Source organism: Alligator mississippiensis, chromosome 14 (assembly GCF_030867095.1).
Source record: "Alligator mississippiensis isolate rAllMis1 chromosome 14, rAllMis1, whole genome shotgun sequence".
Classification (NCBI taxonomy): Eukaryota; Metazoa; Chordata; order Crocodylia; family Alligatoridae; genus Alligator; species Alligator mississippiensis.
In genome coordinates, this window is record NC_081837.1 from 2,883,729 (window position 1) to 2,908,501 (window position 24,773).

The window sequence follows — 24,773 nt, forward strand, 5'->3', positions numbered from 1 at the left end:
AGAGGCTGGCATGACAGAAGTTTGTTTATTGCTGCCTCAGTTCACAGCAAAAAGCAGCTGGGCCCTTTTTCTGCTGGAAAATTGTTTCCATACCAATTTAAAGAGGTGCAGTGCCGAAATCTGTAGCAGTTTAACAGGAGACACCTGAAAGAAAGACTTAAAAGGCTCCTTTCTTTTTTCCAAACCTGGTTACAGCATGTATATCAAGTTTCTTAACAATCAAGCAGCTCGCACGTCGGTCTCTCAGGGACGGAAGTGCCTGGTTCTTTTGCACCACGCATCAATTTTGAACTGCACAAATCTGTACTGGAGCAGAGCAGCAGGTCTGATGTAGTTAGAGTCAAGATTTAGTAGCTGTTTACAGCTGGCATTTCTTAATGCTCTGACATCCACTCACACACTTATATTGCCTTGAGAACTGCAGTGCATCATTAGTGGTTTGAGTCTGGGGTCACTTGAGCTAGGGGTTTAAAACTTACTCACTGGTGTCCTTAAAACAGACCAGGATACCTCTGTGCTTTTTGTCCTTTGTACCGATGATGCCAGCAATCTGGGTTATCAAACAGCCTGGTCAGTTTAGCACAGTGTGCTCCTTTATTCAGGTTGCATCGTGGGTCGATAACCTAGTCCCCATCCTCCTCATCCTCAGTGAAAAATAAAGCGCTAGCTATTTGTTCGGCCGTTGCTCAGCTGAAGAGCATATTACAACAGTGCTATAAGGAGTTGTGTTAATAGTGTGCTGTCTGAGACCCAGAAGGAAGCACAAGAACTGCAAGAAACGTGAAGGGGAGTGTAATGAGAAGGTTGTGTGTGGCAAAGAAGGGATTTGAGACGTGCAATAAAACTGCAATGTGGGTGATTTCCTCTCGTTTTCTCCCTCTGGCTCTGACCGTGCCATTGTTGGAGAGGCCTCTTGTTTGCATTCTGAAACAAAGATGTCAAGTCTGCTCTGCTTGGAATTTGCAGCAGTCTTATTTGCAGGGCCTGTGAGAGAGAGCTTCCTTTTTCTTCTCTCCCATGCCTTCCTTGCAGTTCACCGTCCGATGGCAGAGAATAACCTTTCCTATGTGCTGCATCGTGCTCCTGTGAGGTCAGCCCCGTGCTTCAAGCAGGGTGCCTGCTTGTTCTCAGTCAGTTGCTATAACGTTGCTGAGTCCCAAGCTATGGCTGCTGCAAAGAATGGTCACCGCTGCCTGGCTCGTTCAGACCCAGAGCCTGTCTGTCCCACCTTGGGCAAGCCTTCTGGGTTGCTTACCATCCACTGAAACAGAGCCACATACCTCTGCTTTCCTGCCGTGCATTGGTTTACACCGGCTTGGCTCCAGTCTTCTCCTGGCCAGGCAGGAGGGCCAAGGAAAGTCTCTCCAGTGAAAAAAAGCAACTAAGCAAACTCCTGTGGGAGTGTGGCTAGTTGGAGAGCTGAGACGCTTTGCTGAACTAGCCCGGCTGAAGCTTGTAAAGTCCATCAGAAAAGCACCAGAATGTTTGGATGGGCATAAAAGCACATCCCATTGCTGTTGGTGCTTGCACAGTGTTTGAACCTAGTGCTAGTGAAGGCAATGTGAAAATGTTGGTGGCATCAATGGAAGCAACCAGCTGCAGCTTCACTTGTCACAAACGGAGACCAATAAAGGACAGAGCCTGCTATGTTAGTGTCAAACATGGCAGCGATGTCCCTGAGGGGACCAGCCATGGGGAACCTTTCATTAAGAGACTTGGATTGATTCTGCTGTGGTGGCCTGAGTCTTGCCAAGCTCATCAGCTGTTCCTCCGAAGGTGAGGCAGGTCGAGCGTGAACTCCTTCAGTGTTGAAGCACCCACATTCTCTTCTAGTTATTGCAAGAAGCAAGTGCTAGGTTAACTGTAGTGCTCAACAAGTCGAAGGAGGCAGGAGAGAGCACCGTTCCTGGTTACAGGAAAGATTCAGGAGTTAAAAAGAGCTTGGGTAAGTTGGACACTCAGGGATGTGTGTTCCTTGTTGCCTTTTAATAACAACTGCTTTAAAGGGCATGTGAATTTTTGTGGTAACTGAACGGAGCCACCCAGACAGCAAATGGGGGGTGATCGTGAACACGCCCTTTAAAAGGCCTGTTTCCGAGCTGCCCGATGCGACTGACTTCAGCCAGTGCCAGGAATGAAACTTGAGCATGGGCTTTATGCGCTTGCATTGGATGTGCTGAACTTGGACCTGGCAGGGTTTATAAGATTTTTATACGTGACTGGAGAACAGAGTGATGCTGCCATTAAAATTCTGAGTACAAAAGTTCATAACTCATCACCCCATTCTTCGATATTTTACAGGCTTTGCTGCAAAGGCTGGGATGTGAATTGGTTGGATTGGTTTCACAAGGCAGGGCAGCTGGTTTTAAGCATCTCTCTATCCTGTTTTTTATTCCACTGACATTAAAATATGTCTCTCCACTTTTCTTGCTGTAGAAATCTCAGCGAGCTGATTGACAGGTTTGTGGCTGATTTCAAGGCCCAGGGTCCTCCCAAGCCCAACGTGGATGAGGGGGGAGCTGTCCTGCCCAGCTGTGCTGACCTCTTTGTTTATTACAAGAAGTGCATGGTGCAGTGTTCGCAGCTCAGCACGGGCGAGCCCATGATTGCACTGACCACCATCTTCCAGAAGTACCTCCGGGAATACGCCTGGAAAATTCTCTCTGGAAATCTGCCCAAGTAAGTGTTAGCAGCCCAGAGGCTGGGCACGGTCTGCAGAGCCCGGAAATGGTGTTTAGAGAATTTGGCAAACACAAGAACTGCCATTTTAGTTTGCAAGGAGCCCCAGAGCCATGGTGTAAGTTGGGAAGAACCCTCCTCTAAATGCAAGGCACCATTCTGAGAAACAGCACGGCAGCAAGCTGAAAATAGGGGCTGGCATTTTCACAGGAGCCAGTTTCCTTTTCCTCTGCAGCAGGTCCTGCAGCTCTTTTGAAAATCCCAGGAAAGTATGCGCAATCTGATTTTTCGGGATTGCATGTGCACACCTATTGCAGGGACAGACTTAGGCCCCCACTCTCCCCTGCCCTGCGTGGTGCAAAGCAGGTAGACAACCAAGCAGGTATTCAGGTGAGAAGGCAAAAGAGGGTGGATGATGTTCTCCACCGACTTTGTCTATTCTGACCCAAAGTATGGGGCTGAGTGGTGGACGAGGATCAGGCCACCCTCAAGCTGGGTGTCTCAACACAAGGCCAAATACCACCCTCTGTTCTGGCCTCTGTGCAAAGCAGGAAGAGAATCGTGTACTTTCCATCCTGTAAATCAGGGCCAGGAAGCTGAGCCAGTGACGTTCCTGTAACAACTGGTAGTGAAGGCAGTTTCTTCTAGATTTCCAAGGTCTCTCAGCTAGAACTGCTTTAGCTGGGTGCGTGCATTTGTATATGGTATATATGAAGTGTATTATTACCAGGGATCCTGGTTTTCTCCGATTTAATAAAATCCCCAATTTTCAGATTAAAAAAAAAATAACCCCAAATCCACATTTTTCCATGAGTGAAATGAAACAACACTGTATATACATACATCTATGTATTAGTGGTGGTTTATTTTAATCATGGAAAAATGTGGATTTTGGGGGGGGGTCTGAAAATATGGGATTTTTTTAAATTTGAGAAAACCAGGATCCTGGATTATTACACACGTGTAAATCCACCAACATCAGTAGCATCTTTATGGGTATACACTAGTATAAACAAGTGAAATTTTCAATGGGAAATCGTCAGTGCTAGCTAGAGGTGACTGATATTTGTGACTGGTATTTGGAGGTTCTTTGTAAATAAATCTGGGGATGGCAAAGTGATTATTTGCTGAAACCAGCACAGTCTTTCATGTGTGGTGGTGGGAGTTGCATTTAGAGCAGCAGAGAGATGAATTGAGTGCGCCTCCATCGGATCTCAGTCACATTCTTTGAACGTATGATTTTTTGTGCTCTATTTCTGCTGTCCAAAATAAATATTGCTGCCCTATTTTTTAAAAGGATTTGGATGATAGAGGGTTGAACTAGTTGGGGAATTTCCTGTCTCTCGACTGTTCTGATTCTTTGATTAACTGCTTTTTGTCACCAAATGAATAGAAAGTACAGGAGATAATCCCCAGAAATCATTTTTGCTGTCCTTGTAATTATCATGGGATGTGAAATGAATTCTACAGTCTCAGATATATGGCACGTTTGTTTAGTTCTCAGATACCAAATATAACTTTGTTGTGTAATGGTTAATGAGAGCTTTCTGTAACTGTTCGAGCAGCTGACAGTCAAGGTTAAGTTAGCCAGGAAGAGAATATTAGATCTGGTTGAGGTCTAATCAGCTGAAGCTTTGGGATGTCATGGGAAGATGTATGAAATGATCATAATGGTTCCTTCTGGGTTAAAATCTAAGAAAAACAGAGCTTTTGTCAATGTGTGTGTGTCTGTCTTTCCCCCAGAACAACCAGCAGCAGCGGTGGGCTGACCATCACGAGTCTGCTGAAAGAGAAGGAGGGCTCGGAAGTGGCGAAGTTCACTTTGGAAGAGCTCTGCCTGATCTGCAGCATCCTGAGCACGGCAGAGTACTGTCTGGCCACAACCCAACAGGTGAGCTGCCCTCTGCCACCCTTCTAATACTGTGTCTCACCTACCTGGCGGCAAGGCACAATCACAAAGGAGAGGAGGTGTGCTGCCCTTGGCAGCAGGACAAGCTAATTGAGTCTCACATTAAAGGTTGCTATGCATTGAAAAAAGTGCTGAAATGTACATAGCAACCCCCTGCTCTGCATAATGCTGCATTAATTACAGACTGTAAGTTAGTTAAAGGAAGGTTCTCGCTTTTGTTATCCTAGCGGGTCAGAACAGCGTTGTACGTTGAACCCTAATTGCTGCCTCGCTTCCAAGGAGCATCCTTTTGTGTTCTCTGTGTAGTTTGCTTTAGTCCAAGAGGGAGGAAGATAATCAGTCTCTTTCTGTTATCTTTCCAGGCTTATTAACCAAATTTTTTCTAGCAGGGGAAAAACAGGGGAAAAAATAAATTAATGTAGATCTAGGAGTTGGCTTAATGGCAGAGTTTCAAGGCGAGGTGGATGCAAGGTCTCTTAAAATGCTCCCCATTGGGCTTGTGCCTTTATTGTGACTCCTACAGTAACAGTGCTCTGAGAAGTCCCTAGGTCAGTAGATGCACCTTTGACAGTCATTATCTAGCTAGTGCAGGAGGGTGAACCAGGGATCTCTAGGTCACAGCATGCGCTGCAATACAGAGAGTGAAAGAGCCCATGTGCTCTTGCAGAGGCTCATAACGTGCATGTTTTCTGCAGGTCGGATGCAGACAGGGACCTGTAATGCACCTTCGTTGGTGCGGCAGGGATCTGTCTTAAGTTATTAGATTCCTGCGACGTTGTCATGATAGATTTCTGTCCTGAGCCTGAAATGCTGGCACGTGCAACCTTGGAGGTTAATTGCTTTGAGGACACATGTCATCAGTTGTTATCCCAGGAACCCATGGTGTCTAGAGCATTTGGCAGAGAGGAGAGTTCCATTTCTGATGCCATTTCCCACTAAACAGATCTTGGACAAGTTGCAGTGTGAGAAGAAATAGCGTAGGTGCATTTCCTGATGTCAGAAGCAGACTTTCCCCAGCGCTTAGGCTTGGGGGTTATGAATTGAAGTAGAAATCTGATCTCTGCTTGTTACTTCTTTTGCTCCTTGACAGCTTGAAGAAAAGCTCAAAGAAAAGGTGGATGCAAGTCTCATGGAAAGGATCAACCTGACGGGGGAGATGGACACCTTCAGCATGTACGTCCTGCACACACATCTTTCCATAGTGCTAGCAAACACCACAGCCAGCGAATTCAGCGACGTTGCTCCAGGCCAGGTCTGTCAGGAGACCTGGCTGACTAGGAATGCCAGGATGCACAGGGCTAGGCTGGTGAAGCAGGGTGCTGCCATCGCTGTGAGTGCTCCCAGTCATTCTAGTCAAAGGATCGAGAACCCTGGAGAGAAGAAAGGAAATAGTGAGCTTGTCTCACTGTATCATTTGCATCTTGGCAGCTCTCTGAGGTTGCTGTTCCCTTTCAGGGGAGCTGTTTTAGTACATTGCCCTTCCTGCTGTCATTTCCCAGTGTTAACCAGCAGAGTTGTCAATACACTCAAGGCCTCTTTTGCATAGCATGGAAAGATAGATCTCAGTTCCCCTTTGAATGTAACTGGGCAAATGGCGATTGTGCATTAAGATAACTTTCCTTACCTCCAGTATTACCTTTCATTGGATGATCTAAAAGTTTTCTCTAACCACTGAAGAATTTAGTCTGTCAGTACAGTGTTCTCCCCATTTTTGAGATGAGGAAACCTAAGCACAGGGTGATTTCTTGCCTTGTCCAATGTCAGAAAAAGTTCTTGGCAAAGGCAGGAACAGAGCCCAGCTCTCCTGACACTCTCGTTTTGGTCTCTTGACTCCCCTTCCTCCGAATGCACAATTTTTAACTAAAGAGTGCACTGTTCCTGTCTTCCTGACCCTCTTCCCCACTCGCAGGAGCTGGGTTTTAGTAGTGATAGCCAGTGTGTGCCAGGGCTCTGCAAGGCTTTCCTTTCTGCACCTCCTCTCTTACCCTGACGGCAAGGTGCCAGCCAAATCCTAATCCAGGTCTTTTAAGTGCTGTTAGTGCTCCCAGGCCAGTCCAGTTCCTTCGGACGTGAACCAGCCCCCTTCCCCTGCACTGCTGCTTTCTGAGCAGAGCGAGTCCCTGGGGCTATATGTGCTGTTCTGTTGCATGGTAAAATTTTCCTGAGCTGGAGGAGTGGAGGGCGAGTTCTGCATTCTCTCGTGACCTTTCAGTTATAAACCTACCGTTTCATACATCATGCAGCTTCCACTGTGGGTTCCTCACAAGGTGGTTCATTCTACTCAGCTAATGAGATGAGGTTTAGGAAGCTGCTTTTATGTACAGTTCACACATTTGCCACTTAGGATGACTTTAAAGCTAGACCTTGGAGGCTGGTTTGCCTGGTAATAAGGATACATTTTTAATTGCCTCCCATTGGGTTCCAGAGTATCGCTTTCCCCAAAGTCCTGTCAGTGGATATTGTGTCTTTTCCTTTCGTAGAACCTGAAAACTCCTGCATACCGCTAGCAGAGGCGGGAAGCTCTCATTACAGGATAACTATAAAGCTCTTTTTTGCTGTTTTGGCGCTTTCCATTTATATAAGAACAAGTTCCTTCTGTTGGAATTTGACGCCTAGCTGTGCAGAGCAGCAAAAAAAAAAGTGAGAAAAAGTTGCCGCTAATGTACAAGTGTAATTAGGTCTAGAAGCTTTTTTTTATCCTTCCCGTTGAAATTGCACAAGGAAATACAAAAAAACAGACCCCAGCAGAAAGAAAACATTGCAAAGACCTTAGAGAGGTTTTCATCCCCACTCGTGAGTGGTGCTGTCACTAGAATGGCCTGAAGGACTTTCATAGATTCGTAGATGTTAGGGTTGGAAGGGACCTCAGTAGGTCATCGAGTCCGACTTGTCCCAGGGTGAGCGGGTGTTCGGTGTCAAACATCTCTGGTTCCTTTGGAAAGCCTAGTCGTCTTGTCCTGTGCATCAGCTTCTTCATCTGTCCGATTGAGAGGCTATTTGCCTTTCTCCCAGGCCTTTGTGGGGTTCAGTTGTTCGGGGTTGGTAAAGCAGTGTTGCAAGCTCTTTGGGGCAGAGATCAGCTGTCTGCTTGTGTATTTGTACAGCACCCAGTACCTCAAGGTCCTGTTCTGACTGGGGCTTTTGTGTGCACCTGTCACACAACAATAGTGCCCTGACATCTGTGACACTATGATTGCCTGCGATCCTGCTGTCTCTGCAAACAGGTCCCCACTCAGTTTAGAAAGTGAGATGAGTGTACCCCTTGCCACCGGTTGCTATCTTGTGCTGTCTCACTGCTGGCCAGGCTCCACGCAGGGTGACGGAGCTCATCTTGGAGCTGCTCACCTTCTAGTCAGCTTGTCTTGTGCCAGTTTGGTGCTAAACCACAGCGCTTTCCTACTTCTCGCTAGTGGTAGATACTTGACAGCGCTCCAGCAGGCCCAGGTCAGCCGTGTTATCTCTGCTTAGCTCTCTTGGCATTGCTTCAGCGTGTGGAGTTCCCTGAGGGAGCAAATCCTGCTGTGCCGGCTCCCTGGCAGAGAGATACACCAGCCAAATGGTTACAGTCACAAGCGTTTAAATTTCAGTGCAAACGCTGCGTTATTTATGTAAAGGCAGCCACAGCCTCCTCTCTGGTAGTATCGTTTTGCTGCAAGTTTCCGACAGGCTTGGCTGTCAAGGTGACTTGTGAAAAAGAAATGCCATGTTGGACAGGAGTGAGGCTTCTTGTTAGGGCACCACTCCTGCCCACCGGTGTGCAGAGCTCTGCGTCGGAGACTTGACAGCCCGCCAGGGCACTGGCGGGAGGAGTGAATCGGTGGCTGGGCAAGGGCTCCTGTGTCCTTGTCGAGGATGGCTGTGCCAGAGCTGTTAGAAGGACTTGCAGCAAAATACAGTCGGAGGGAACTAAGCATTGCAGGCCTCTGACCCTGGTGTTTTTGGAAGATGTAAGGCTCGTTCTGAAGTGGAAACCTACCTTGATGTTGTTGAATGTCAAGTTGCCTATGTGCTCTACGAAGCAGTCTCTAGGGTCATGTTGGGCCCTGTGCCCTTGAAGTTGAGCTGCAATCCAGAAGACGAACATTCAGTGTTCTTGTACTATTGGTTTAGGGGTAGGAGCATTGGTTTTATGCACTGAGATCTAACAGGGCTCTCAGTAACAGGAGTCTTTTTGCATTTGCAAGATTGGGGGGAGGAATCACGGTTTAGTAATGTTCTGTAACTTGGGAGGTGTCCGGAGGGACTAGAGCAAGGGAGTGATGCAGTTCTAGATGTGAAATAAAGAAGCCGCCTGGCCGCCTGCTTTTGCCCCACTTAATGGAAGACAGATTATAATATCTGAGACATTAAAACTTCTGCAAATGAAGGGAGGCAGCATTTTAAAAGCCTTCTTGTAGGCTTCTGTGGTTTGTGCACGAACAACACAGCAGGGGAGGGTACAGGCCCAGGAAAGGGCACTGCTTAGAGCTGTGCCTTGGAAAGGAAATTGGAATTTCCAAGAGCCTTAATTAACTTTGAGACAAAAGCACAAACAGCCTTCACAATTCAGGGGCTCATCCTCTTGCCCAGTGCAGAGTGGCTTAGTTGCTGTGGTTACTGATATAACTTGCACAGCACACGACTGATCCCTGCCCCGTTCCGTTGTCAAGATGAGGAAGAGACCAGATATGAAATGCTTTCTCTACCTGCCACCGCTTTCGCTGCTGTCAGGCAGGCGGTTGTGGGTGCCATGAAGCAAACGTTCTAGCTGGGCCTCTCTTCGTAGCCCTGTGCAAACGTAGCTTCTCTTCTCATAGTCAAGAAGCTGGCTTTGGCACAGATTTGCTGAGTTCTCCGGTAATGCCTGTGCTTGATTTATTTTTGCAGTGTGATCTCAAACAGCATACAGCTGTTGGTGCAAGACTTGGATGCAGCCTGCGACCCGGCGCTTACAGCTATGAGCAAGGTAGGTTTTGTAGAAGAGGGAGCAGTGACCCACGGTTTGTGATTCTTTCTCACTTTTAATGGCTTGATTTCATTCCTGATTTTCCTTCACCTCTTCTGGAGAGTGCGCTTTGGTTCTTCAAGCAGCATCCTCTATAGCATTAAGGACAGCCAGGTTAGAGCCATTCCCTCACCACAGACCAAGCCACCTTAGCACACTCTCTAAGTAATTGTTCCAGGCTCCTCGTCTCTGCTCGTGCAATGTTTTGAATCTTTGAGGTCAAGGGAAGTTTTACAAGCATCGGATTCCAAGCACACTTTCTCACTAGCCTCAGACAAGGAGTCCTACCAAACCTTTTCTGATCCCAGTTGCTAGCGGGTGGCCAATTAATTGTTCACAAGGGCACTCTGGGGTTGAGCCCTCTCACTTCTCCGATGCTCTTGGAGAGACACAGTCGTGAAGAGAAAGGCAGAAGCTAAAGTGCCCTCCCGTTCAACAGTCCTTTAGGATGTGGCCGTCGCGTTGTTATCTTTTGTACATCTGGAACAGGGAAATGTGTGCATCTACCCAACGTAGCATGAAAACCCAGATTGCTTTAGACAGAGGTAAGGGCAACAGAGTAAGATTGAACTTTTTTTTTTAATTAGAAATATTAACATACTCCTCCATTTTGTAGGATAAACACATTTCCTAGCTGCCAGGAGTTTTAATAGCATTCTGGTTTATGATGTATTCCAGCTGCAACTAGCCTCCACTCCCAGCTAATACTTGAGTTGGACTCCAGCTGGTAATAGAATTTGTCCATATCCCAAATGGAAAGAGGATTTTTCCAGTAAAATAACACCAGGGGAGGGGTGTAGCACTTCAGGTGTTGCTTATGTTCCCTGTCAGTTCTTTAGATTCTTCTTCCCCCCCGCCCAGCCAGTCTGTTCAGCTCTCTCCGGTCTGGCTCTTTATACCGTAGCATAACAATAGGGCTCAAAGCAGCAGCTGGTAGGCCATTTACTTTTGTCGTGGAGCACCAGCAAAATGAAATCCATGTGAATGGGAACCAGCAGATATAAACAAGCTAAGTGCTCTGAAATTAGCTAAATAAATACTTTTCATTTGCCCTAGCCTTCCACCTTTGCCACCATGCTATCAGTTGCTGTGACGTGACTTTTACTGGAGTTCTGAAAAGCCTGGATTTTGGTGGAAGGGATTTTTTTTTTTTTTTTACTTTGCCAAGACCTCTGTATTGCTCCTCCAGCCAAAAGTCAAATGCGCAACATTTTTGCATGTTGGAGTGTTTGGAAAAGTCACATTTCAGTCTGCCTTGGCAGGGTGAAGAATGTGCATGTGTACCCAGTCTCATTTTCCTATTGTATGAGTATGTCTCATAAGGCCACTGCTTTATCTGAGGTTGCCTTTTGTTCAGATCTTTCACGTTTCCTTCACTCCTCGGCGTTTTGCAGGATTGAATGCTCTGTGGCTGTGTTAAGTTTGAAATGTAACTTTGTTCTCATGGCAAAGAGTTTGGTAGATACGGAGGTCAGCTGTGAAGTCTCACACTCTTGCTTTATGGCGCAAAGAGATTTTTGCACAGAAAACAGATAATGTGAAAGGAAGTTTCAGGTGGAAACGGTGGCCAGGTTTGCTAACTTTGGTACTGTGCTTATTTGTGGCCTGTGTTAAATAAAGACTGGACTCCACCTTACAAAATGCGGAGCTTGCTATTGTGTGGATGCCCACCTTGCTGTGGTTATTCGACCCCGGCAGTCTTTCCTGCCCAGAGCAGGGGGGCTGGACCCAATGATAGCACAAGGTCCCTTCTAGCCCTAAACGTCTGTGAATCTGTCTTTGCTTGCCTCTAAACAGTTACCACTCGTAGGTGCTTGGCTGTCGTGGGGCACTGCTTCTGTTCTGGGTTGTCCTTTGCCTGGCCCTACCGTCTTAGACATAAGTATAAGCAGAGCACTGTACATACAGCCTGCAAGCTTGAGGCAGGAGAACTGCCTTTCCCTGTCCACATTGTTCCCTAGTGTGCGTCAAGATCTGCGTCCACATTGTGTTTGCCGGTACTTATGCAGGGTGCTAGGATGCATGGGAGCATATCCCAAGGGTCCTAGCACTCTACAGAGCGGACTGCCTCGTCTTTCATGACCCCCAGAGTGGAAGCTATTTTACCGGATCCATTGCATGTGGCTGTGTCAGTTCTGCACACTGCTTAGGGGCAGGAAACGTACGTGTTCATCACGACCACAGGTCCACGGGAGGAACACCCCCTGGCTGTGGCCTGACTCGTCAGTGTGATTGTTCAGAGAGATGCTGGAGGGCCTTTGAGATGTATGCACTCTTGGAAGGGTGCTGCCCTTGGAGGAGGCTCCCACGGCAGGTTTGGAAGATGCAATGCATGCCGCTTCTGCAGCACTCCTAGAGCAGAGCTGGCGTGGCATGGAGGGATCATATCGTCTTGCAGACCTGTGCTGGCCAGTAGTGGCTCTGGGACTTCTGCAGGAGGAAGCAGCTCTTGCTGGGACTGTGAAGCACCTGCCCCACGTCATGCAAATGGTGGCCGCGCAGTTGTCATGTTGGCTCTCCTACCTCTGCAGCTGTTTGGGCACCAGGCAAGCGCTCTCTGGAGACGTCCCACAACAAACGCAAAGGGGAGAGGGGGAAACTGTCTGATTCCTGACAGGACATTTAAAATGGCCGGAATCAAGATTTTCCGGGAGAGTTAGGTTCATGTTTCTTGGATAGCTTTTCAGTGTGTGTACACTACAGCTTTGATCGCGGCTACTGTTTGTTTTGTTGGAACACCCATAGACAGCAAGGACTATTTTTAATATACATATTTGTAAGATTGGCTGTAAGAAATAGGCATAAAGGTTTCTCTGTCCACTGAGCTGCACCCTCCTGCTGATTCTGGTTGCACCCTGAACATCCCCACAGCTTACTCATGTCAAATTCCTGTTGGAAGAGGAGGCATGGTTGGGAATATGTGAAAGTGTGCTAGGCAGGCAAGGGACTAGGAATATTTGTCTGGGTGCACTGATTGCTGTGAGTAGTTGCTCAGAACAATCCAGTTACTCTTTAGTTGGTCTCCAGTGCAAGGTTGGTACAGTAAGAGGTAAACAGGTATGTAGAAGAACATCCTGCCTGCCTGCCCTGCTATGTTTCTCTTCAATTTGACACCTTAAACTGCTATGGGCAGTGTGCAGACTGCTGTTAGACTCTGGGGACTTACAGACTTTGGCTTTATTCACCCATTAAGTCATCTGTGCTGCACATCACTTGGATGGAGCTGAATCTGGAAAGCTGCTTGGACCAAAGTGCCTTTAGTAAGATTAAAAGCAGAAGCGTTACAGAATAAAGCAGATTTGTAGGTAAGAATTGGGTAAACGCTGGGCAGTTATTTTCTCAAATGACAACAGTGTAATCAGGACTTGTGGGGAGGCTTCCTCTGAGGGAACCCGGAGCTGCCGACAAGAAATTTTCCAGCAGGCTGCTCTACGCACCCACAGCTCACATGACCACCTCAACTCTGTATCTGGATACAGTGGGGTCAGTCTAGGGGCTCTGTTACTTCACACCTTCTCTTGTCGCTCCAGGGAGTCTGTGCTTTTGAGATAAAGCAGATGTGCAATTTTGCGAGGAAAAGCTGGAGTGCTTTGAGGGTTTCATTCTGGGCTGATGAGGCAGCTGTGCTTAGAGGGCAATTCATGGTGGACTCTACGGATCTCCAAAGGGTGGATGTCCAAGTGTGGGCACTTACTGCAGTGTGCTTTGTGTTTCCTTATGGTTTAAAGCCTGGTGAGTTCAAGCACCCTTTGGTTTGTCGTCCTCCTGCAGATGCAGTGGCAGAACGTGGAACATGTTGGTGACCAGAGTCCATACGTCACTTCGGTTATTCTTCACATTAAGCAGAACGTCCCCATCATCCGTGACAACCTGGCATCCACAAGAAAGTACTTCACCCAGTTCTGCATTAAATTTGCAAAGTAAGTCCCTGTCCTACCTCGGCATTCTCGGTCCCGTTAGCCAGCTCCTATGTCATGACATACTTGTCTTCTAGCACTTTACATCAGTGGCTCTTGGCTCTCTGAGTCCAGCCCTCCACAAGTCTGGGAGGAGTGTGAGGGAGTTGTCATGAGATTGAAAGATGCTTCCCTTCCACATCTTGAGTTTCCTACTGAAACACATTTGCCTTAGTCATTTGTTTTGATAAGTTCCTTCTTACATGCCTTGACCACCCTATCAACCTTTTTGATGAACACTGGAGAACCACTTCCTAAGTAGTGAAGGTTTTTGTTTGGGCATTCATAGGAAAATCAGTCCCATGCAGATGAATGGGAAGTCCTGATATAGGAGAGACTGACAGACTGCATTTAAGTATTTAATAAAATAACTCAGCATAGTTATGGGAAACATCTTACCCTGGCTGTGAGGTTATGTATGAAACCTCATTACCATCATTCCTCTTATAACAACACACCTTTGAAGTAATCTGTGCACTGAGAGGGGGTGCATGTAACAAGAAACAGACCTACAAGGGCGAAGACAGAGCGGTCGGTTGTGCAAAAAGAGCCATTAAGAATGGAAACGAACATTAAAGTTGTTGTGGAGTGGGCACACTGACCCACGTCCTGGTGTGTCACTTAGTGCTTGACAGGGCAGGAGTGACTGGGGGGCTGAGAGGGCCCGGCAGAGATGCTGGAATTAAGTGCCCGCTTTCCATTGCCCACCAGCTGGAGTCGAGTCCTCGGCTCTCGGGTCCCTTGGAAATCTCAACTTTAAAGACTTATTGCATGGTTCTTTTAGAGTCCTGACTCCTAAAGCAATATCTGATTTGATGGAGAGATGTATAGTTTCTTTTAAGCTCCCTTTTTATTTGCCTACATCTGTCTGAATCCTACCAGGTGGTGACTGGGGGTAAGGGGAAAGCTATTGGAAGTCCCTGGGAGTTAGAGCTGCCACCCTCAGAGCTCTGCACAGCCAGCCCAGCAGACAGTTTGGTGAGAAACCCTGCACTCTTAACACTACTTCCCTGTTCTGTTGTTCATAATAAGCATATCCCTGCGAAGCACATTGTATGGCATTGCCATTATTGTGTGGGTTTTCCATCCAAAGCTTCAGTTTCTATGAGTACTTTAGCAGGAAAGGAGGTAGTGAGATCTCTGGAGAGCCATTAGCTTCAGCAGCAGGACGAATGGCCTGGGAATTATGTTCCCTCTTCAGTCTCTGGGCACTTATTATTTTGCATTAAGGAGCAGTTACTGATAAATCATGCTATGACACCCTCTATAATCACTGTTTGAAATGCTGTCTCAGGACAAATTTATTGTTTAAGCCTTCTATATGGTTACACTTTAATTTTATATTGTTAGCATGGTGATAAATAAAAAATCTATTTACTCAGCTGTTCGCAAGCACGGTCCTAATACCCCAGTTTAGTTGACTCCCTTCTAACTTTATTGCTAAGCACATACCAGGTTGATTGTACAGAAAAGCCCCCAGCTCTCCCATCTAGGACAAGCCAAAGTCTGCACTGAAATGAGGCACTGGATCAAAGATTGTTGTGGGGTAGACCGTAGAAACCTGTAGAAAGTGAGATTCACTTTAAAGACTTCTTACCACAACTGTGAGTGAGATCCAGAGCCCGCAGAAGTACAGAGAGTCCTTTAGAAATGAGTGGCCGATGGATCTGTGAGAGGGGAAATTCAGTTCCTGGAGTGCCCGGGATGGAGAGGGTTTGCCAGTCTGTATTTGAAATCTTTCTGTAAAGCCTGGATATAAAGAGGTGTATAAGTGGCACCCTGCATGACATCTTGATGTGTGCCTGGGGCCCGTGTCCAGAGAGTACTGGCGTTACAGGCTGGTCTGGTCTCTCTTTACTTTTCTTGAGCTCCGCAGCACTAAGGCCCGTGGACCTGTACGCAGCGCAGTTATGTCGCATGTTGGTGTCTGTATCTTTGCGCCACCAGCTTCCTCTTCCATCTCATCAACTTGTACCAAGGCCTGGTGTTGAGTTACGGGACCACAAGGAGGGAAGACTTCTCATGTCACAAAACTTAAAACCCAGGGATGTGAACTGAATGTGGAGGAAGAGAGTTTGCCCTCAGAAACGAGATCAGTCTCTTAATGTATGTGCTTTCTGAGCAAGATGTAACCTTGCCTGCCTTCCCCCTTCTCCCCCGCCCACAAGGAGAAGGGAGTAGAAATGCACTTGAATTGTAGCCTGCAAGAAGAGCAGCACTAAAGTCCCTGGTCTTATAGTTGTATTATGTCTCATTTTTTTCCCTCTTTAGATGCAAAATACAACAGGGAGGCCAGGGTGGGTGTTGCATAACTTACTATCCTGAGATCACCAGAGGATTAGGACTAAAGAACAAAGTAAAAGAAGCTGTGGTGCACTGTGGGGTTTTAAAAATAGTCTTCCCTCTCTCGCACCCTCAGAAGCTCCAGGTTACCCGTCCAGAGTAGAGCAGGGGTAACTGGAGTGGGAGTTTTTCCAATGACTTGGGTAGGCTGTGGGGCAGGCTCTTAGCAGAACTATTTCAAAGGACGCTGAGATTCAGAGTAAAGACCTGATCTGAACTTCACAGGGGTTGGGGAAAGTAAGTGATTCTGTATTGCCAGTGACTCAGGATGCTTTGAACAGTGATCTGTAGTTCATCTCCCTTAAGACAGAACTACTCTGGTTGCATCTGTCTGTCCTGCTTAATGAGGTATTGTTTAATGCAACATCAGTGCAAAGGATTAGCAAAGCACAGGCTTGGCAAAGCCAGCTCCTTTTGGATAGGCGCCTTTCAAGTACTGTGATTTCCATCTTTTAGGCTCCTAATCTGTCTTGCTTTGCTTCATTGATGCCCATGGGACTAGTCTGCTTGTGTGGAGGGTCTGGATGGGATTTTACAGCTCAGACTACGAAGGGGCTGGGCTGAAACTTCAGTGTGCATAACCCACGCAGAGAACAGGCAGTCTTCAGTGAAGGATGAGAGTCGTGTGCTAGAGGAGATCCAGGAGTTGGGGCTGACCTTAGGACTTGGGCTGTGTAGACCCAAGCCTTTGGAGAGCTGGAACGACTTGTTCGGGTGCTGCTGCTCTTGACGCCCTGAACCAGCCGTCTTGCAGAAGAAGCATCAGCACCCCCTTTGGCTCACGCAGCTCATCTCGTTCTCTCTGCTGGGAATGGGAAGCTGTTTCCAATAAGAGAGGGCATAAAACAAGCTGTGTCCTAGGATGCAAAGGTCACTCCCTTTGCCCTCCTGCCTTGATTGTGTGTGGCCGTCCTGTGAGGCCTTCCCTTTTGTTTCATGTAAAACAAACCCCCACTATTGCTGGCTAAAAGGGGGATCACTTCAGTCCCCTCTGAGCCCCAGCCCCTCTCTGAAACCCTGCAGAGGGAAACGTCACTACTGTCTCCCACCCACAACGTGGGAGCATTAATCCCAGGAAGCAAGGCCTGGACCTCCATGTAAGATCAAAAGTACGGTTAATCTCTCTCACTCTTCCATTTGCAGAGAGCTGCCACATCCAGAGCTGCTACTGACTGTCTGTTTTATACGATCACGTCAACTCCAGCTGGTCTTGGCGCTCTCTTTAATTGCCCTCTGGGATTTATTTATACACCTGAAAAATGGTCTTCTCAGCCCGATAGCTTTCATTTCAGCTTTAATGCTTCCCTGAGGCGTTTGCTTGCCTCCCATGATTTATTCTTTGTTGCCAAGGATAGTTTTCTCATGTGGCCAAATTGAAAACCATTTGAGGGCAGTCCAGTTGCTTGCTTTTGGTAATGGTTTTAAATTGTTCCCCAACGAGGCTCCTCACTAGGTAAAAGATTGTTTGCTGAGAGAGGTCATAGCCCGAAGACAGGGAAGGGAGAAGCCTTCACTTGAAGAACTCCTTCCTTTGAGCCCTCTTTCATAGAGCCCTCTTTCATTCAAAGCAGCTTTGTGTGCACGCGCTACAAATGCTGTGTGTCATTCTTGTGCAAGTCTGAGCAAAAGTGAACGGCCTGGCTGAAATGACAGGTGGCAGGACAAGCCAGATGCTGCCCAGGCTTCTTGTTTTGCAGGAAGGAAACTACCAGCTTGACATATGCAAAGGGGAAACCAAACTGAATTCAAATCACTGCCGTAAGTAGAGCCTTATGTGGAGGACAGAAAACAGACTAACTAAAAAAAAACATCCAGGGCTGAGCCATTACAGTCTAAGTGTGCCACGCAGTCACAGATGTGGGACTGGACACTGAGCTGTGCAGACATTCAGCTAAACAGGGGCCACATGGAGGAAGCAACATAAGTTAGAAATGAACCAACAAGAAGAAAACCAGGGTATTGTTGATACGGTCCTGACCAGCAGCCCTTTAAGTTCCAGGTAGATACATTCACAATACATGAGCTGGCCATTCACCGCCTGCTGCACTTCTGAATGCATCTGGTGCTGGGGTTTAGTATTGCAGGTGGGTAGGAGGAATCTGAAGTTACCTGAGTGCTTGGGCCCCTTTCTGTTTCTCTGGCAGGGCAATAGGGTCTTCTCAGTGGTGGTGGTGCCGGGATGGTGAGCACGGCTGTTTCTTCACACCCAAGTCTTTTGTTTTCAGCACGTGAAATTCAGAGATGCATACACATCTGAAACGTGCGCTCGGGGTGCCTTTTGAGTGTGTTTTTATTTTCGGTACACCAAGGTCTCACATAGCTTCCAGGGTGCCATTTGTGGGACATCATTTGTAAGTAAACATAAGGCTTTTCTCCATGGGGTGGGGGCATCTCTTTCCATGTTAAAAGGAAATCAGTAATCAAAACCTAAAATCAAAGTGAAAAAGATTCTTGAAACCAGTAAATCACTATTCTGTGTTGTATAGAGGAGGGTGGTCTCATGTTCAGGCAGTGCCCAAGGACTCAGTTTTTAGTGTGGCATCTCACTTAACCTCGCTGGATTCAGATCCTTGGTTGTGAGAGAGAGGCAGTGACGCTTGTTCTCCCCAGCCCTCCTTCTTACCTGTTCCGACTGTAAGCTCCTTAGGATAAGGACTTTCCAACTTCATGAACATACAGGATCTTGCACGATAAGAACCTGGACTCAGGACCGCAAACTCATGCCACAAGGTCTTAATATCTAAATATCCTTTATAGAATAGGTTCCTGTTGTCATCAAGATGCTGTATTTCCCTTCTGTGAACAGGTATAACCCTAACGTGTTGCTACCTGATGGTTTGTGATAGCTTGTGTGCTTGAATTCACAGTGTAATATCGTACTGCATTTTTTTTACAGAGAAGCATTTATGTACATGATTCCCCATTACCTTTCAGGTCAGCACGGTTCAAGGAAAAGAACTCTGCTTGACCCGTTTCTCTATTTGTGGTTTGTTTAACCTGCACAATGGGCCTGCAGTCCATCAGAGAACTGCATACCTTTGCACTTAGGGAAGACCATGCCGATTCCATTTGCACAGTGTTAGCATACGCTATCGTGTGACTTGTGAGTATTGAAATCAAAATGCGTAACTTTGCATCTCTTCTTTGCAGCTCCTTCATTCCCAAGTTCATCAACCACCTATTCAAGTGCAAACCAATTAGCATGGTGGGAGCAGAACAGGTGAGAGAAACTCATTGCATCCTGTTGTAGAGATCTCCATGTCCAAGGGGACTAAGAAGGGTGTTATATAGAGGTCACGAGGTTGCTGAGGAGAGGCAGGGCTTGTTCTGTTTTATCTGAATTGCATTGTAAGTTCCAGGTAGCAGTTAGATGATGGGAGCATCCCAGGCTCTTGGCTTTGTTCCCACCTTTGCTGCACCTTGTTGTATGGCCTGGAGCACTTCCCTGTACCTCCTGCATGAGGACCCCAGGAGGCCTGAATTCCTCTTCTGAGCTCTGCCAGTCAGTTCCTCCTGTAGGCACCTCATTAGATCAGTGCGGGTAATAAAGCAGGTGGTCCCTATCCCAGAGGGTAGAACGAGATGGAAGTGCTCATACAGCCCCCAGAACTTCTCAGGTGTGAAATGTTCCTGACAAGTCCTTGCTGTTTGTGGCAAAGGCTCTTGTGCAAAGAGTGCGTGAAAACTGAAATCATCCTCCTGGCTGGGATCTGGCCCTGACCTGTGTCACTGCTTCCTGTGCCACTCCTTGCTGTGGTGCAAACGCATGCCAGTGCCTTCTCTGCTGACGCAGAGGCCTTGCTGGGTGACAGTATCGTACATGCGCTTCCCCCACTCCCCTCAAAGTCCAGCCCAGTGTGTGAGGGGTGCAGGGGGTCCTGGGCAATGGGGAGGTTCATCCACAGTTCATATAAACATCTGTTCCTGAAGGAGGGGTGGCTGCCGAATGCGCTCTCTGCAAGGCAGCAATTCCACCATAAATATCAGTTGACTGCTGTGGCTTTTGCAAACTCCAGTCATTAAAAACCCCAGCACAGCTTAAGAGCAGCCACAATGGGAAGGAGAATCCATTTGCATAGTAAATAGTCTAGAGAGGAGCCAGTGCACATTGGTTTGTCAACCTGGAAATTAAAGTTTGGCTGTAGTCGTTGCTGTCTTAATGGCAGAAATTCTGATCGGGGACTGAAATTTCCTCCTTCACAAAGCTCACCTCTCAGCTCTGATTAATTTCCCCTGCTTCCCAGCGCGCAGTAATCAGTCAATATCCATAGTGTTCTTAGCAGTTAATATTGTTCCTAATCCCCAGGCATGTTCATGGCCATCCAGCCGTGAAGCTGGTTGGTTAGGAATGTTGCATTTTCATGCGGCTGCTGCTTTGCGACGGTGCTAGGAGCTTTATAACCATGTGAACATCTACTAGTGACTTGCTGTCTTAGCTTCTTCTATTACTAAATGGCAGAACTCTTACAGGTTTCTAAACTGGTGTCCTGTAGAAAAAGGAGGACTCTTTTGTAACATGGTTGGGCACATAGCTGGGAAAACAAAGTGTGACCTTGTAAGAGAGGAAGTAGAACCAGCTTTTGGAAATCAGGTTTGTTTTTAACCTCTTTTCAGAGCTACAGGTATGTTGGCGGTACCAAGTACAGTTCTTGACAGCTGTGCTTGTGTTCGAAGAAAGGAGGCTGCTCTTCTAACAGCCTTTCCAGCATCTCCATAATCTTCCAGGGAGCTGGTCCTGGAGCACACGTGCTGCCGGAGGAGCTGTAACTTTTGAAACTTGTCAGGGACGGAGCCCATGTCCTGCGTGAGACATGGTAGAGTTTCAGTGCTACCAGACAGCGCTGCACACCCTCCAAATGATGCTCAGCTAATGTAGAGCTCAGTCTTTTAACTTCCAAATTATAGCCAAAACATCCCCCTTTGAGCCTGGGCACTCCAGAGGCATGAGATCAGTTGCTGATGGACACGTTGCAGTGGTGAGGTGTAATTACCAGAGAATGCTTAATGAAGGGTGGAAGCATAAGAAACAGCTGACATTTTTGCCTTTACTAATTTGTTTCCCAGCTCATGGTTTGTTTGAACAGCTTTGTAGAAGGTGGGTTATGGAAACCTTGTGTGTGTGTTTGTCTGTAGAAAGTTTAGGGAAGGAAGTGTTGCGCAGAAGTGTAGATTGCTGTAGGAGACCTCGGCTGGATTTGGAGCGGTGCAGGGCCTATTATGCATGCATTTTGAACAGAATAGGTTGGCACCCTTCCTAGAGCCTTGGGGCTAAGTTATGTAGTTCCCCAGGGCTCCATTTGTGGTCTTCTACAGCACTGTCTTGGGGGATTTCTGTAGGCGTTTGGCAGCGAAGCTGAGCCCACCAGGCTTGTATGCGCTCTGCTCCGGATGGGTCTCAGCTTTTTGATCTGGCCTAGTGGCCTGAGGGAGACTAACACAGCCAGGAGTGGACAAGGAGGACTGACTGGGGAGAGTCTGGAAGAGGAATAAAACGTGCTGGGGATTGAGACTTAGAGAAAAAGTCTGGAGTAATGAGGAAAGTCAAGAAATCAAGCATGGGAAGAAGAATGCAAGAGAGAAATAATGCTTTAGGTTCAGCTTTTCAGAAAGAAGTGATTCTTGGATGTCCTCGTTTTCAGACAGTGCTGGACACCCTCTCTCAAAACTTGGCCCAGTTACAGTGCGTCCCTTCGGACACCCAAGACAGAGGCGATCCAGCTCAGTTATCCTTCCTTTTATTTTTTAATTCTTGGCATTAGGTTCAATCCACCTGCTTTGAAAACTAATAAGTGTCTGGGTTGGTTTTCTCCTTTTAAAAACATGTAAAAAATCAACATTGCTTTAAGGCTGAGATTTTTGTGCTAAGCTATAGCCAAGATCAAATCGCTTTGCATGAGTTCTTAACCCAGCTCCGTGCCAGTCTTATAATGAAAAATGCTGAGCCTCAGACATCTGTGAGCTCGGATGTGACTGATCTCATGCTAAGCAGAGTCGGGTTTCTGCTAGGATGTGCCAGGGCATCCCAGATCCGGCAGGAGGCACTGCGCTTTAGAAGAGGTCTCATCAAAGATCTCCTTGTAGCTTTGCCAAGAGTTTGGGCCTGGAGCTCTGAACTCCCAGCTACGAGGCCTTCTTTCTTGTCTCCCATCAAGCAGCAGACAGCAAGACATGACCTGAAGGAAGAAGTGGTGTCGTACTCCCTGGGACTCGATTGATGCTTTTCCATTGAAAGAATGACCTTTTGACGGATACCCTCGTGTCAGGCGATGCACGCGTCTGGGCAGAGCAGCGGGCTCTCATTACCTTTACGTTCTGGGGGCAGCTGTCAGGTCTGTCGCTCACCATTCACCTGTCTCATGACTTGGACAGCGCGGCTCTTTGTTTGAAGATGTGGCTGGGGGAGATGGGCCTTCAGCTGTCTGCTGTGGATACAGCTGTCTCGCTGCAGGCTGCCTCTGATGGAAAGGCAGGATCGTCCTGAGCAGCAGAACAGTAAACTTCTGACTGGTGCCCTAGAAGGTGCCTGTTGCCAAGGAAGGGGAGAATAAGTCTCTGAGCAGCAGGCTGCCATGAAAGGAAACTGGATCTTAGAGACAAAAAAACTCCTGCATTTGTCTAAAATTCTCCCGCTGTTTCCTAATAGAAAGCAAACGGCCCTAGTTGTACAATAAGCCTTATCAGAGACTTAAGGCAGTTACTGGATCTTGTCAGAATAACCAGGAGACTAAAGTGATCAACCCATTGCCAGCAGTGAATTTGTGTTTTTTAGTAAAGGACTTGGTTGTTGGTGCGTTGAAATAATGTGCAACCTTTCAGCCCTCTGGTAGCAGCATCCGAAGCAAACAGCAGCATGAGGCAGTACAGGTTTTTGTTCATCTTCCATCCCCTTCGAATCTCTTTCATTTCAAGTGAGGCTTGTTCTCTCGGCCAGGTTGATCGGGTATTTAGATGCAGTGAAATGGCCCCTGGGATTTGCAAAGGCACCTGAATGCATTAGGTTCCTGACACCCACCTTGGGTTTTCTGAAAAGCCCACTCATTGCCTGTCTGCGTCCTTTGGTGACAAAATACCTTTGTAAGTTTGACCCTCTGTGCAATGATTAGTGCAGCCACATTGCTTTTCACTGCCCTGCTGCTTTTGGAAACTGCTTTTCTCACCTGCTATTTAATAAAAGCTACGCTAGAATCCAGGCGCTGGCACAGGGTTTGTGTTAGAAATCCTGTCTGCAGGCGACTGACCTGATATCATCAGTTCATCTGGTGCAAGCCTCGAAACAGCCATCGTGGAGTCCTGATAGTCTGTCGCTGTTAACCCAGTCCAGATTTGAACTTCCATGCACTGCCCTACCCCTCATTTTTTGCTCAAGAGCTGTGTTCCTTAATATATTAGAAAAGTCCACGTGGTCCTTGTTCTGTAGCACAAATGTTAATGCCATTCGATCTGGCGGTTATAGGGGTTTTTACAGTGCTAGTAATGTTATGTAGCCCCTGGGGAGAGCAGGCGGCCACCTGGCTCCAGGAGAGCCCCTCTGCAGGAAACGTGCTGTGGGTCTGGATAGCCTAACAGTTCTTCCTGCCCAGCACTGTAAAAGCAGATCATGCTCTGCTTTGGTGGAAGCACCATGCAGCCTGGATTATTCAGGCTTCTGCCTAGATAGTCTCTCTCCTGCGTTTTACATCTGAACTGGCGCAGTACCGAAAGCTACAGCGTTTGGGGCCGTAGAGCACTTGCCAAGACTTCCTCTCCCCAGCTGCCAAGCATTTGGAGGTGCTGGTTTAGTGAAAGTCAATATGCACTGGATCCTTTATCCTAACGGTTTGTAAATGCAGTGCAGCGGGAGCAGGGAGCTGTCAGCGCATTTACTGTGCTGTAGATTTATTAGTTATGTGAAGAAGACAGTCAGCAAGTGGGTGAATAAATGCCAAGCGCTTGGTAGAACAGCAGGTCGGCAGGCAAAGGAAGCAAGGTGTTGAAGTGACCGTAGGAACTTGTTAGCATTGCAGCTTCATATCTCCTTAGCTTACAAACAGCAGATGATGTTCCTGCATGTGCACTGAGGGAATGGGGAAATCCAGGTAACATGAGCCAGGTACCCAGATGGGGTAAATTCCAGTAGCCCCATTGCAGTCAATGGAGCTATGCTGATATTCACCCATGGTGGGGATCTGGTCCTTTAAGTTGCCGTGGCGTTAATTCATTCTTCCCATGCTGTCAGTGATGTCAGTGCCCCAATTGTCACGGGGTGTAAAGAGTTGAACTTGCACATCCAGGAGCTGAGGGGCCGTTGTCTATGAGAACTGTGTGTAACGGAGCGGTCAACTGTTACAGCTCCTGCTGGATACTCACTCTCTGAAGATGGTCCTCTTGGATCTGCCTTCCATCGGGTCCCAAGTGGTGAGGAAAGCACCTGCCAGCTACACCAAGATCGTCGTGAAGGGCATGACTCGGGCAGAGATGATCCTGAAGGTAACTCTGCTCAAGATTCCTGACCTAGACATGCCGGCTGGCATTGCAAGGGGCTCTCTCTTTGGAAACCGACCTTGCAGAGAGCCCAGGGCACACAACAGGCTGGGATTTCTCAAGGGATTGGGCACCGCTTGTGCTGCCAGGGTGCTGAGCCCCCTTGGGTTGCACCGTGCTGGATTAATGTTCGTCTCCTTCCTGTGTCTTGTGCCCCTCTTCCTGCAGGTGGTCATGGCGCCCCACGAGCCCCCGGTCGTGTTTGTTGACAATTACATCAAGCTCCTCGCCGACTGCAGCACAGACACGTTCCAGAAGATACTGGACATGAAGGTCAGAACCCCTCCAGCTAATCCCGAGCGCCTGGGCAGCCCCTTCAGATGAAGACTGCAGGCTTTGAAAGAGGCTTGAGGGGGAAGCGATTTACAGAGGAAGTGCATTC

General features: G+C 47.5%; 1 protein-coding gene across 5 annotated transcripts in view; it reads left to right on the forward strand.

Annotated features, from left to right (window-relative positions):
- VPS53 (VPS53 subunit of GARP complex) overlaps nt 1-24,773 on the forward strand; it is a 73,470-nt gene that overhangs the window by 44,210 nt on the left and 4,487 nt on the right. For all 5 annotated transcript variants that reach the window (XM_006277661.4, XM_006277662.4, XM_059717292.1 and 2 more), the window contains 8 exons: nt 2,437-2,679; nt 4,423-4,570; nt 5,679-5,761; nt 9,455-9,533; nt 13,344-13,492; nt 19,022-19,091; nt 24,200-24,337; nt 24,560-24,664. In XM_006277661.4, coding sequence (XP_006277723.2) covers nt 2,437-2,679; nt 4,423-4,570; nt 5,679-5,761; nt 9,455-9,533; nt 13,344-13,492; nt 19,022-19,091; nt 24,200-24,337; nt 24,560-24,664 — 1,015 coding nt within the window. The remainder of the gene's footprint in view (nt 1-2,436; nt 2,680-4,422; nt 4,571-5,678; nt 5,762-9,454; nt 9,534-13,343; nt 13,493-19,021; nt 19,092-24,199; nt 24,338-24,559; nt 24,665-24,773) is intronic.